At 45.6% G+C, this 12,415-nt stretch overlaps 1 protein-coding gene across 2 annotated transcripts in view; it reads right to left on the bottom strand.

The window, feature by feature from the left end:
- TBX20 (T-box transcription factor 20) overlaps positions 1-7,738 on the bottom strand; it is a 48,501-nt gene extending 40,763 nt beyond the window's left edge. Inside the window, exons 1-3 of one of the 2 annotated variants that reach the window (XM_055420246.2) lie at positions 7,150-7,738; positions 3,560-3,818; positions 2,403-2,567 (exon numbers count right to left, since the gene is read on the bottom strand). In XM_055420246.2, the coding sequence (XP_055276221.1) occupies positions 2,403-2,567; positions 3,560-3,818; positions 7,150-7,276 (551 nt within the window). In that variant the 5' untranslated portion in view covers positions 7,277-7,738. Of the gene's footprint in view, positions 1-2,402; positions 2,568-3,559; positions 3,961-7,149 lie in introns of those variants that run through there. The other variant, XM_088832303.1, reaches the window with a different exon arrangement.
- Positions 7,739-12,415: the final 4,677 nt, after the last annotated feature.

The following is a 12,415-nucleotide window of genomic DNA, read 5'->3' as shown; positions in this document are numbered from 1 at the left end:
ATGGTTGGTTGGCATCACCGACTCAATGGACATGAGTTTGAGCAAGCTCTGGAGGATGATGAAGGATAGGGAAGCCTGGTGTGCTGCAGTCCATAGGGTCACAAAGAGCCAGACAGGACTGAGGGTCTGGCAACAACGATGACATTCTACCCACTCCTCCAAAAAGGACTAAAAATATTTAGTCCTAAAAGTTGGTGAGAGGGGCCCTCTTTATGTATCAATTTACCACATATAATAAGATTAATAAATATTAATTTATTTAAATATCAACTTTTTTAAAAAAAGGAAATGTCCTATATGAAAATAAAACATTATTTAGGTTATGTATAATGCCTTGCCCATTACTATGATCAAATGATACTGTCAAGCATCATTTCTTCTGATTAGAAACAACTGGCTGATGAATTTTAGTCTAAAATAAAGTCTCTCAAAGAGATAGAATTGCAAGGAATTTCTACCATAAGTACAAAAATGATCACCTCCCACATTCTTTACCTTTCCCATATGTAGCTAGAAATTATAGCAGTATCTTTTAATAGCAATAAAAAATAGTTGCTTGTATAATCTAGAATATTTCTGTCCTATAAGGCACAAACATTTAAATCTAATATCAATATAAATAAACTGAACTAGGATGAATGAAAAAGCATACAGGAAGCCCCGCTTCTCTCAAGTCTCGTGGGACTTAAAATTCCAGCAATAGCTTAAACATGCTTCAGTTAAGATAGTGTATTGGTACATGCTTTCTTTTTCCAGCCAGAACAGATTAGTAACATAAACAAGGCATGTCATATTCCCAACTGGCCTAAACCAGTTCCCCATACCTTTAGATAGGAGGAAAATGTATGCTAAATAAGAGTGATTAACTTCTTAGAGGAAAGACTTAAAGAGAGAAAAAAAAAAAAAGAAAAGGGGTGGGGGAGGTTGCTTGTAAAAATGGTTAGGAATCTGCTAAAATACTCCGCTGTCTCCTGTCTTCCTCTCTCTCTTTCTCCTTTAAAAAAAATTGTAAATATTGGAAAGAAGCTCTAAATTAATGTGAACTGGCTAGTTAATAGTAAATAATAGAGAACACTATTTATTTAAATATCTATTGTAAATTTGTCATTTACAGTCACTCAAAATGAGTGTCATTAAAAATTTTTTTAAGTCCTGATTGTTATTTAATATATCGATTTGGAAAGGCTGGGATCCCTCCTAGTCTTTTGTGAGAATGGAAAACTCAGAGAGGCTCCTTTTAATCTCGTCTGTAGTGTATTTAACAGACTGTAAGCTTAATAATGTGATCGACTACTAAGTAAGCTTAATATTCCATTTGCTGTATGTGTAAATTATCTGTGTTGATTCTGTGCCTTGACTTAAGACTCCAAACTATATACTTACAAAGAACCATTCTTTGAACCATAACATCAAAGCTCCTAAACCCGTATATTTAAATAAATTCTTAGCCTGGATATGAACTGCCTATCAATTATAAAAATTACATAGTCATAAAACAACTTTAAAGCTTTAAGTTTTGGTTTTAGAGTCCTAAATGTATAATCAGCTATGTAAATGTAAAGTGTAAAATGTAAAGACTCATTGTTCGTATTAAAGAGTGCCTGTTAGATTTCTGTTCTTCGGCTAGTCATAGTCACATAAAGTAAAAATGCCGTTTTCTTCCCTCCAGGATGCTCATTTGGGCAAAGCAGCAGCAATAAAGGTTTGCATGTGATTTGTTAAACAGGGTTCTCCTGGAAAAACATTACCAATGACTAGCACAAAAATGGACATGTTTTGTTTGGGTCATTACCTAACATATTAACTGAATAATTCTTCAGTAAAAGTATATTAACCTGACGTTGAATTACATTTATCCACTAATTATGGAGATGGGGGAGAGTTTGTTTTTCATACTTAAAAATCTCTTGAGCCTTTTACTAGTCAAAAAAGAACAAAAACAAAAACAAACCCCACATTTACCAAAATGATATTTACTATGTGAAGTTATAACCACACTATAACAAATATCTACTAAAAGCTACGAATGTTCTAAAATGCATACTTTTAAAAAGAATTTTAGGGCAGTCACTTCATCGGTAAGTTTATTCTGTTGGGTGTTAGCCAAATAGAAATGAGGGGTGTCATATGAAATGGGTCCAGATTTCTAACAAAGATTCCAATTGAAATTTAAGAAAAACTTTGAAATGAATTATGAAGAAAGATAAAATTAAAGGCAGTGTTCTGAGTACAAATTCTGCCTTTCTCAGAGACCAATCCATATTTTGTATAGTTAATCCTGGAGTGCCTGGGCTTGGAACGCTTTCTTACCAGAACTCACGGCTTTAAAAACAGACCTGCTGAAAATTCAAACAGCCAGGGCAGGAGACATTTTGCTTGGCTGAAAATCTGGAGACACAAACCTGGCTGGCAGTGGAGGGTCCGCTTTGCCAGCCACCAGCCAGGAGGACCGGTGGTAGGCATAGCGGTACCTCTTGTTGTCCACAGGGACGATGTCCATCAGGACTATGTACTTGGCCTCAGAATCCACACCGGAAAAGGACACACGGATGGTAGGAAACATCCTCCTGACACAGTGAGACAAAGAGAATCGCCAGAATTAGAGAGGAAAGAGGTCCCTTCCCTCTCTACCCAGCCCCCAAACTCTTTGTTTCCTGTAAAGCCACAGAGATGTGAATACAGAGACTGACCTTCTCCCAAGCCTAGATAATCTTAAGTGTCATCTCTACAGGAGTCCTCATTAATACCCAAAGGTCTGCAATTAGGGAAAATCCTGTGCTATATCATCAAGCCCATTAGGCTCTGAACCGAAGTCTCCAGAGCAGACAGAGTCCTGTAACCTCCTTATGTTGCAGGGAGAAAACTCACCCCTGCCAGAGTGGAGTTCTCAGGTTGGTTTTCTTTTCGGGAGACTCTGAGAGGGTGCATCCCAGAGACCAGAGAGCTAGAGCAGTTGGGCGCCAAGGGGCCACCGATCCTGACAGCCTTAGCCCCAGTCCCAGGAGCTGCCTTCCTGCCTTCCCTGAGTCAGCCCCGACTTCAGCATCTAGGGGCCCCGCACCAGAGCTCCTTCCTACCAGGAGTGTGGTTATTTCAAATTTCATTCTATCTCCCTGATTTTAATTTTAGTTTTTAATGGGAGGTTCTGCAAATAAAAGGAAGATAAAAAGGTGATAAAAAGGAAGCCACCTGCCTCCTTCACAACACGGAGCAGCCGGCCATGCACTGAAGCAGGCACAAGTCGAGTTCCCGCTTCCCTCCAGATGCAAACTCAGCACCCAAAAGACAAAACAGGCTGCAGGGAGGAAGAGAGCCCAGTCTCTCGCCCTGAGGGTGGGGGTAGGGTTTCCTATAGCCAGATCCCAAGAAAGCAAATGCCTGGACATCTGTCTCAGTAGATCTTTCCAAAAGCAAGTCAGTGGAAGGAAACCCTCCTTGAGCAAAGCTTCCTCTTCAAGCTCAGTACCAGCAGTTTCACCCAGTTCCTGGAGACTCCCTGTGCCACACAGGGCACCGTTCCCTCCTCCCCACTCCTCAGCCAATAAGGCCCTCCTGCTACCTGCCAGACTTGGTGATGATCATCTCCGTGCCTAGCTCATGGAATTTGTCCCAGAGCTCCTTGGTCTCCAGGCTGCAGGCAATTTTGGCCATTTCCTCGCTGGGGATGATGGGGGCGGTGGGGATCAGTGGCTCAGTGCACAGAGAGGAGGAGGAGGGGCTGCTGCTGCCCGCACCGCTGCCACCAAACTCCCCGTGAGCATCTAGGCTGGTCAGCTCTCCCAGGGGCTGAGCGCAGGAAGACTTCTCAACAAATTGTTCTGCAGGCAAAAAGAATTGAGAATGACAGCTAATTCTGTCAATCGAAGATACAGGAAGGACAGCAGCACAACTAAAATAGGTACCTAGATTTGACTTTGAAAAAGTTATGCTCAGGATCTCCAGGAGGGCAGTGAAAACCATTCACTATATAAACCAAGCCTGAGAGTCCTGTGGAGTGGCATGGCTCCTGCTTGCTTGCTTACTGAACCAAATGAGTGAGTTCTAGAACCAGTTCTTGTTACCATTACTTGAAACCCACTTTGGAGAAGAAAAAATGTGAGGAGTGGATAATGGGGATGACAATGATCATAAAGAATTAAAAACAAATATTCCTGTTATTACCCCTCCACATTCTTCTCAGTTTGTGGGCCCTGGTACTAGTTCTTCCTCTCTGACAAAGAGGAGACACTTTTTCCACGGAGAACAAAGCAGCGAAAATATCAGCTCCTTCCTCACTTTGAGAGGAACCTCCCTTCCCTCCTGGAGCCCTCTCCCCATAAGAGAAAATTAAAAGGGGGTGTGGTGTGCTGTGGTGTTGGGGATGTGTTTTTTTGTTTTTTTTTTTAAATTAAGTCACTTCACTTCTCTGCCCGGTTCTCAGTTTCCCAGACTTTCAGATGTTAGATTGGAACTTTTTAATAATTTCCCTCCCAGTCTGAGATCTTATGAAAGACTAACATATTGCTTGTTAAATCACGGGAGTATGCTCTCCAATTTTTTGCACTTGACTTGAAACAATTACTTGAGGGACAATGTGTGTATTTTCTCTCTCTCAAAAAAAATGTTCTGTGAGGAAAAGAACCCCAAACACAGACTAGCAGAGTGTTAAAGTAGGAAGAACAGTTTTCCATCAACCATCAGGCTGGAATACCACTGCCTATGAACCAAACATTCTCCTCCACAGCTGATAAGGGCCTGGGACTACACCAGTCACTTTGATGGAATACAGGGGGAGTTTTGTAATTGGCCCAATTATCTTGCGTCCCTTAAAAAAGAAACTACTTGAATCGACAATGTGAAACTGAACTCCAAAACAACTCTGTTCTAAGTGCCCTCAAGGAATTGAAACAAGTTCTAAGTACACACACACACACACACACACACATAATGCTTTATTTCTCTTTGACTTGGGGCAGGCAAGTAGGAGATAGAGAATTTTAACCTACTCTTACAATAATAATCCAACTCATGGAAAATTTTAAAATAATAATAATCAAATTAATTATCATATCCTTGTTTTCGAATTCAAAGAGAACCATGCGATCACAAAATTATATTTTCTACTAATATTTTCAGAAATACATTTACATAACATCTTTATGGGGAATTAATATGTAGCCTTAAAATTTTTCTGACAATTGAAATAGGCAAATTCCCTAAGCTCCAAACTAACCAGTGTGTCAGGGTTGGGAAATGGAAGAAGAAAATGATACAGAAATGTTCTAACACAATGGTTTATGTCAGTTATATCTCAATTTTAAAAAATTTAATGACTTAGCTGTCTGAGGTGGTTCTTTTGAATAGACCTAATGTGCTTAAATGAGCAATCATGAGACACCTCTGACTCCCACCCTACAGTTTCTTTAGCATCTAGTGTTGCATTCTCTCTTAACAGGTATTTCACGTGCTGGAGTCCTTGGCTTATAGTCAGTAATAGTGCTCTGTTGAACTGGCCGTAGAAAGGGACTAAGATGCCTTCAGGTTATTTCAGAGACTCTCTCAAAAGCCCCAGGGGAGGAAGGATGCTCATTCTACAGACTGGAATGAGGTGGGGGTGCTTTGAGCTGCGAATGGTTTTATAGTTTAGAATTCAGAGGAAGGTATTTCTTCCCCCTCAGGAAAGTAGAGAAGGAAGCAATGTTGAAATGACAGTAGAGCTGAAGCTAGCACGTTTCCCAGTCTACTGTACATCTGTCAGGAATTTTAACCTGAAATTCTCTTTTCCTGCTAGTTACCAAACAGTAATGGGGGCATTTATTTATAAAGAATTTGGAGGCCTCCTAAATAGGAGTGGATAATGTTGGGAAGGGCCACAAAGTTAACTTTGAAATTGGTGGTGAATTTTTTTCTAAACAGTTGGAGTTTATCTGATTGGTTATTTCCATTTCTTTGGTAGGTTTATATTTACACGGGAGGTTAGATGGGAAAAACCAGGGAAAGGGAGTGAAAACCCTGGAGGAGAGACTTTTTGACATGTTTTCTGCAGATCTTCCTGTTTCCTTTGCCTTGGTTCTAAGTTTCTGCAGGGATTCTAGCTCTCTCTTCTCTCTGCTGAGGCCCCTTATTTTTCTTCTCTAACATTTCATCTTCCATATTATTATTGTGTTTCAAGGTGTGAGATGTTAAAATGTTGAGAAAGGACAGGGAGAAGAAAAAAAAAATTGAAGTTAAAAAGTTTTTAAAAATTACCCTAAGTTTACTTGATGCTTTTCACTGTTTTAGGGCTACCAGATAATCAGGATGTGAACTAATTATTACCCAGGGACCCAGAAGGTGATGATGAGAACACTTCTTTCTCCCAGTTGTGAAGGGACTTGAAACATCTCCAGCAGTTTCTTTCTCACACAATTCACTCGTGCTAAGGGGAGTATGGTCACTTTTCTCCCTTTTCTCTGAGCATAGTGTCTTCTATAAATGGTAAAGGTTGTTAAATAAACAGTATAGCTAAAAGTTGAGGAATCTGGGAAATGGTTACTGGCTAATGTTTTTGCCAACCTCCACTGAAAGTGACAGCAGCTATGAAATGTCTTACTGATATATCTGGAGCTTCTCTGAAGAAAATGGTTCATTCCAGTAGAACTGGCTTATTCTACAGCACCTGACAGGGGTCTTAAGGAGCTGACTTTGTGTAATCTATTCAAGTCAGGGAAAAACAAAATTAAACTAATTTCTTGTGAAGTGACAGTCTCCTTGTTGCAAATGCACAAGCAGGTGTTAGATGCATCATAAATTCTGTCGTCTTAAAAAGAGGCTTTTATCATTATTCACCCCTAAATCTTTTATCCTAAAAATGTTACACACACACACACAGGATGTTCGACTTGACAAAAGGATTCTAGATAAATCGGTAAGGAAAGCGACATATGAGGTATGAAACTGGTTGCATATAACAACACTGTGAAGTCCCCAAAGAATCTGGGTCTAAGAGGAAAAAAAAAATTTTTTTTTCCCACCCGCAACGTATAGTCTATGGCCCGCGGGGTCAGAGATGCCGCGCGAGCCGGAAAAGGTGGCCACCCTCAAGAGCGTTGTGCAGTTAGAGGACAGAAGGACAAACAAATGTGCAGCCCCATGCCTGCCCATCTCGGACAGTCTAGCAGCCCGACTTACCCAGTGGTTTGATGGTGTTCTCCGTTGCTTCCTTCTCTTTGGAGCCGCCGCTCGACATCAGCGCGGCGATGGAGAAGGCGTTGGCCCTGGAAGAAAGCTGGGGCTTGGGCGATGCCGTGAACTCCATGGCCCCCAGTGTGCGGTCCTGGCCAGGGACCGGGCCTGCCGAACTGCTGTCCAGCTTCCCCAAAAGAGACAAAAACCGAAACACAGCGCAAAGTTTCCAAGTGCAGCCAGAAGGGAGCCAGGGACTCTAGATGAGTCTGCCCCAACCCCCCAAGAGCTCCACACCGGTGTCTCCTTTCCCCCACCGCAAGAGCCTTTAGCCGCTGAGACTTCGAACTAGCCAGAGAGTATCAACTGCGGGCTCAACCGGGTGTGCAAGTACCGGGACGCTCCGCTGGGGCACAGGCTGCGCCGCCGGAAGCTGGAGACTAGCATGAGCTGCGCAAAGCCCAGAGGTCCTGCAGCACCCGCTCCACGTCTTTCCTCCCTCGCCACTCTGGGGACAGTCGGAGCGGCTCAGAGTCGCTGAAAGGGGGCGGATGCCTGGGAGCCTGAGCGCAGCCGTACGAGCGCGGCGGGGCGCGGAGGACACTGCGCCCGGCAGCTCGAAGCCCTGCGCCTTAATTTGCTGGCAGCGGCGATCCCGGCGGCCCGCAGCCAGTCAGCGCTGCCACACGTCACCGCTTCCTGATTCCGCCGCCGGGGGCGGGGCCGCGGGCCGGGCGGGGAGGGTGCGCCCGAGGCGCGGTGCCCGTGTGGCCGCACGCACAGACCGGTGGAACCTGGCATCCGTTCGGGGAATGGGGTGCCACCACCAGGCTAGTGCAGCGACCGCGGATGCAGCCCGTCAGGTCTCGCAGTTCCGGAGTGGGAGGGAGGTGCTCGCTATCGGGAGGGGGCAATTTTGTCTCGTCTTAAGACCTGGGATCCTAGGAGTGGCCCATTGCAGGAATCTAGACCCGAGGAAGCCTCGGGGAGTTCTTGATTCTCCCATTCTTTTTCTTACTGGTAATCAAAGTTCCAAAAGTAAGTTGGAAAGTGCTAGAAGTAGGACAGAAACTGGCGCCGCAGAGTCGGTGCCAACGGGATAGATCCCATTTGCCCGACAGCATGAAGGGCTGGATCCCAGAACCCGATGGGATCAGAATCTGACTGCTAGACAATGGGTCTGGAGAGAAGCAGCCTTGAGAACGATGCGCCAAGAGTGGGCTGTAAGCATTTGGCAAAGGATGCTCTCAGAACCACGGCTGCTTCTGCACACTGGTGCGCCTCTCATTCGGGGTTTCTATTCCCGAAAGGGACTGGAAAATCGGGCCTTGACGGAAGGGAAGGTGAGGGGCGGTCGACATGCTGGTGGCGCGGCACCCTGCGGGGATCATGCGACGCGCAGTGGGAGAGTACGAGTCCCGCAGGGCCCGTGCTTAGCGGACGCCGAGCCTTCAGTCTTCACAAACTCGGACTTCCCACGGCCTTGTGGGGGTCGTCTTGTTGGCCTTGCTAAGCTTGAATAACTCAAATTCTCCAAATTCGCGGGGTAATCCGCTTCACTAGGAGCCGTGTAAACTCAGGCTGACACACACACTCAAGCTGTACATGTAAATATTTGCGCTCCTTTCCAGTCGGTCTGGCGATTAGGAGCCTCTTGGTAGGTCTTTTAAAAAAGTAAAAGAAGAGAAGAAGGAAAACATTCCCCCGTTTCTCACCACCGCATTTTCCTCTCTCCATGGCACAGACGGTTAAGTTTCCCTAGACCAGGGAAAAAAGCTGAAACTCAAAAGTTGAAATCATGTAAGTAACATGATGACAGGTGGGGGACTTGTGAGTTAAGCCTGTCTTGTCACCATATGTCAATAGTTTCTAACAACAAACTACATAACAGTGACTAAGGAACAATTTTGAAATATCTCTGTGTACAGAGAGTGTATGTGTAAATTTGGGGAAAATTCATAAAATACAGATTTTTGTGCTGGAAACGATTTATACTCTAGCCCATGTCCATTTGCTTTTGACAGTGAGAAACCGAGTCTGGCTAGCAGGGTGATGCATCTCCCCTAAAATCGACCCAGTCGGCTAGAGGCACAGGACCTGCACTCCAGGCAGAGATCTTGATCACACCCCAGCCCTGCAGCTGTGCCTGGTCTCTTCACGCGGGAGATCCATAGTAAAGTACTGGTTGAGAATGCTTTCAGCTTAAACCTTAGTAAGAATAGAGGCAGCACCACTTCATGTGCCTGAAGATTCGTTTCTATTCTTGAGTCTCTGGTCCTTTGCTGTTTTTGGACAACCCAGACCCTTGGATTAATAAATCTTCCCCCCAGCAGGCAAACACACTCCACCTCAATCATTGCAACAGTGACATTTCCCTTGTTTAAATGTAAAGCACACAAGCTTGTTCCAGTCCTGTCTCAGATGCTTAGGGTTTGGCCAGGAAGGAAGATTTCTGTCAAGAGTGATTGTCTTTTATTTTGCCAGGCGGGGAGTGTTGTTTATTGGGATAAGCGATGGCATAGTTAGTCTAGAATTTTACGCTTCAATTGAGCATCGAAAATCTTATTTGCTGGTTTTAGTTTTCAAAAACTTACTGTGAAATTATACCTCGATTAAAAAAAGGCTGCATTTCTACACAGAGGAAGCATCATATCTTTTTTTTAATTATCTTAGTGGTTGCGGCTGGAATTTGAATAATTTCATGACAAGGACATTTTTAGAAAACTTGGCAGAGCAAGGGGGAAAATGCTTTGCCCCCAGTCAGTTTCCACTTTTCCAATTGCCCACGCACTTTTAATCCGGTTCTGGGTCTTTGGTGGGCAGCGAACTTGGACTGTTCATCCTTCTAAAGACAAAATAGGAAGCTAAGCTAGCTAAGCTAGTGCGCGGAGGCAGGCGCCAAATCAGAGGAACTGAAAAGTCCACTTTAAACAAAATCGGGGCTCTAGAGGTGAGCCTTTTGGGGATCCCTAAAAAGCAATGCATCTTGTTGGTGTTGAAACCACAGCAATAAAATGTATACTGCAACATAATTATCTGGGGCGCACTGTCCCTGCTCTTAGATTTATTGCCTTTGCAAATCAATACTGTGCTGTAAAAGCCGGGAACCGGTACTTCGCAGGGAGGTGCCATCACAGAGTGATTAAAAGCCCACCCGAAGAGAAGATCGCTGGGTGCTAAGGTCCCTTCGTGTTAGGGCGAGTTAATAGGTAAAGTCACTGAGGGGGTTGGAACTAAGTAATCACATTAACACTTCCCAGAAGGTCTTTCTTAGGCTGACGTCAGGAGGGGGTGGGGGTAGGGGTGAGTCTGGGGAGACAAGGGTCCGGAAAGTCCATTGCACTTGGAGAAGACTTTGAATCTTGACTTTAACTCGCTTTAGCCCTCCCTGAGACTCGGTATAAGTTACCTCAATTTCTTAAAGCCTTAGTTTCATCATCTAAATTAATTGATTTATTCCTACCTAGAATATCGCTGTGGATTAAACTAGACAAAGTTCAAAAAGCACCTGAACAGTTATATCAGTATAAATGAACTTTAAATACATAATTCTATTGTCTTTAATTTTTGAACTGCAATTTTGCGATCTCAGAAATGTTTCTTTCGCGTGCTCACATGCAGGTAGCTGTGCAGACAATTTTGGGAGTGTATGGATTGGGGTCTCATGGTGATAATGGACGATATTTACAACTTGCTAAACTTTGGAACTCAGGAATTAAAATTTGAGGTTATATGCCTGAAATTGGTTATACGGAGTTTGATTATATGGAGGACCGGAAGATGTCTCCTTATACACAGCGCCGCTACAAATTTTCCTCCGTAATCTCCGAAACTCAAAAGTTGGTCGACTTCAGAACTGTGCAGGAAGAAACGGTTTCACGTTTTCGGCCAATGGCTTCACCCTTAAATGAATGTTGAAGCTAATGCAGAACCCTCCGCTAACAGCGGTAGGATCCCTCCACCGGCAGAGGAGACGAGAGCTGTGCCGGAGCGGCAGGACCCGGTGCCAAACCCAGAGCTCCGCCGGGTACCCAAGGGCGAGAAAGGAGACCCGTTTCTCCACACCCGGGCAGCTCTACTCTCGAGATCCCGTCCCCATCCTGTCCTCCACTCTTTTTGGTAAACGCCTTTAAAAGCAAAAGAAATAGGCTTCGGTGCCTTTGGATTCCTAAATTAGGTTTACCGAACAGGAAACCCACCGAAGTAGTGTGGGGAGCGCGGCCGCAACCCCTTGGAAGCAGCTGCTACACGCCCTGGGGGCGCGCCGAAGAGTAGCGCGCATCGTCGTCTTACAGCGTAGGGAGCGCGCAGTGCGGCCTCGGATTTCATTGTGCGAGGAATGGAGTGGTCCAAACATTTCCTCAGAGGAACCGCGGAGTTCCTCTGGAGTTAAAAGTGCACATCCTGATGGAATTAAGTTTTCTTTAATCGAAGTGTCTGCGAGAAGCTCCCCGTCCAGCTTTGGCTGCAAGAACGGGCCGGTCCGCCGGAGCTCCGGTCCACCCCGGAGGCCCCAGAACCAGGCGAAGCAAGGCACCCCGCCCAATTCCATTTCTGAGGGCTAGGCAAAGATCAGTTCCTCAAGAGGCGCGGCCAGAGTGTGTCATCTGACTGTCCCTGCGTGGGGATGGGTGGATAGGTGGGTGGGTGGGTGTCCGCACGCGCGCTCCCATGCGGCCGGGACTTCACTCTGGCGCCAGGCTGAGAACCGAGGAAAGGGATGTCGTATGGGCCTAAGGCAGGTCGCACGCATCTCCACGGCCTACGTCCTCAGACAGTGAAGGGAAAAATTCTTCGGGAGCCAGAGCCCCGGGCACTCCTCAGGCTCAAGGAGGCTTCGGAGTGTGGGTGCGCGCCACCACCGGGCTACTGGAACTTGCACTCCCGGGGCCTTCTCGGGTTCCCATCGCGTGGCGCCACAGAGCCTAAACGCGGAGATCAGGTGCGGAGTACCAGAGCCTCCTCACAGACTGTTCCCTCAGGGTTGGGACCCTCTAGCTCCTTCCCTTGACCACTCGCATGCTTGTACATCCCCCAGGAGCTCGAGGCTGCAGGACCTAAGCACCGCAGGCCTCCTGACCGGGGAAGAACTTGTGCGCTAGATTTGGGTGCACAACTCACAGCGTGATCCTACGAACAGCAAAGAAAGATCTCTTCTGATCCTGTGAGCTAGGAATCCAGATCTGTTCTTTTTCACCCCTTCTCCACTCTCCCTCCTCTTCCTCCACATGTGCTCCCGCGTCCTTTCCAATCCTCCTGTTGGGACATCCTC

Source organism: Moschus berezovskii, chromosome 3, assembly GCF_049115385.1.
Source record: "Moschus berezovskii isolate FMDL1 chromosome 3, NW_MosBer_1.0, whole genome shotgun sequence".
Taxonomy (NCBI): domain Eukaryota; kingdom Metazoa; phylum Chordata; class Mammalia; order Artiodactyla; family Moschidae; genus Moschus; species Moschus berezovskii.
The sequence above is the reverse complement of the archived record's forward strand: the minus strand, read 5'-3'. Positions and strand labels throughout refer to the sequence as shown.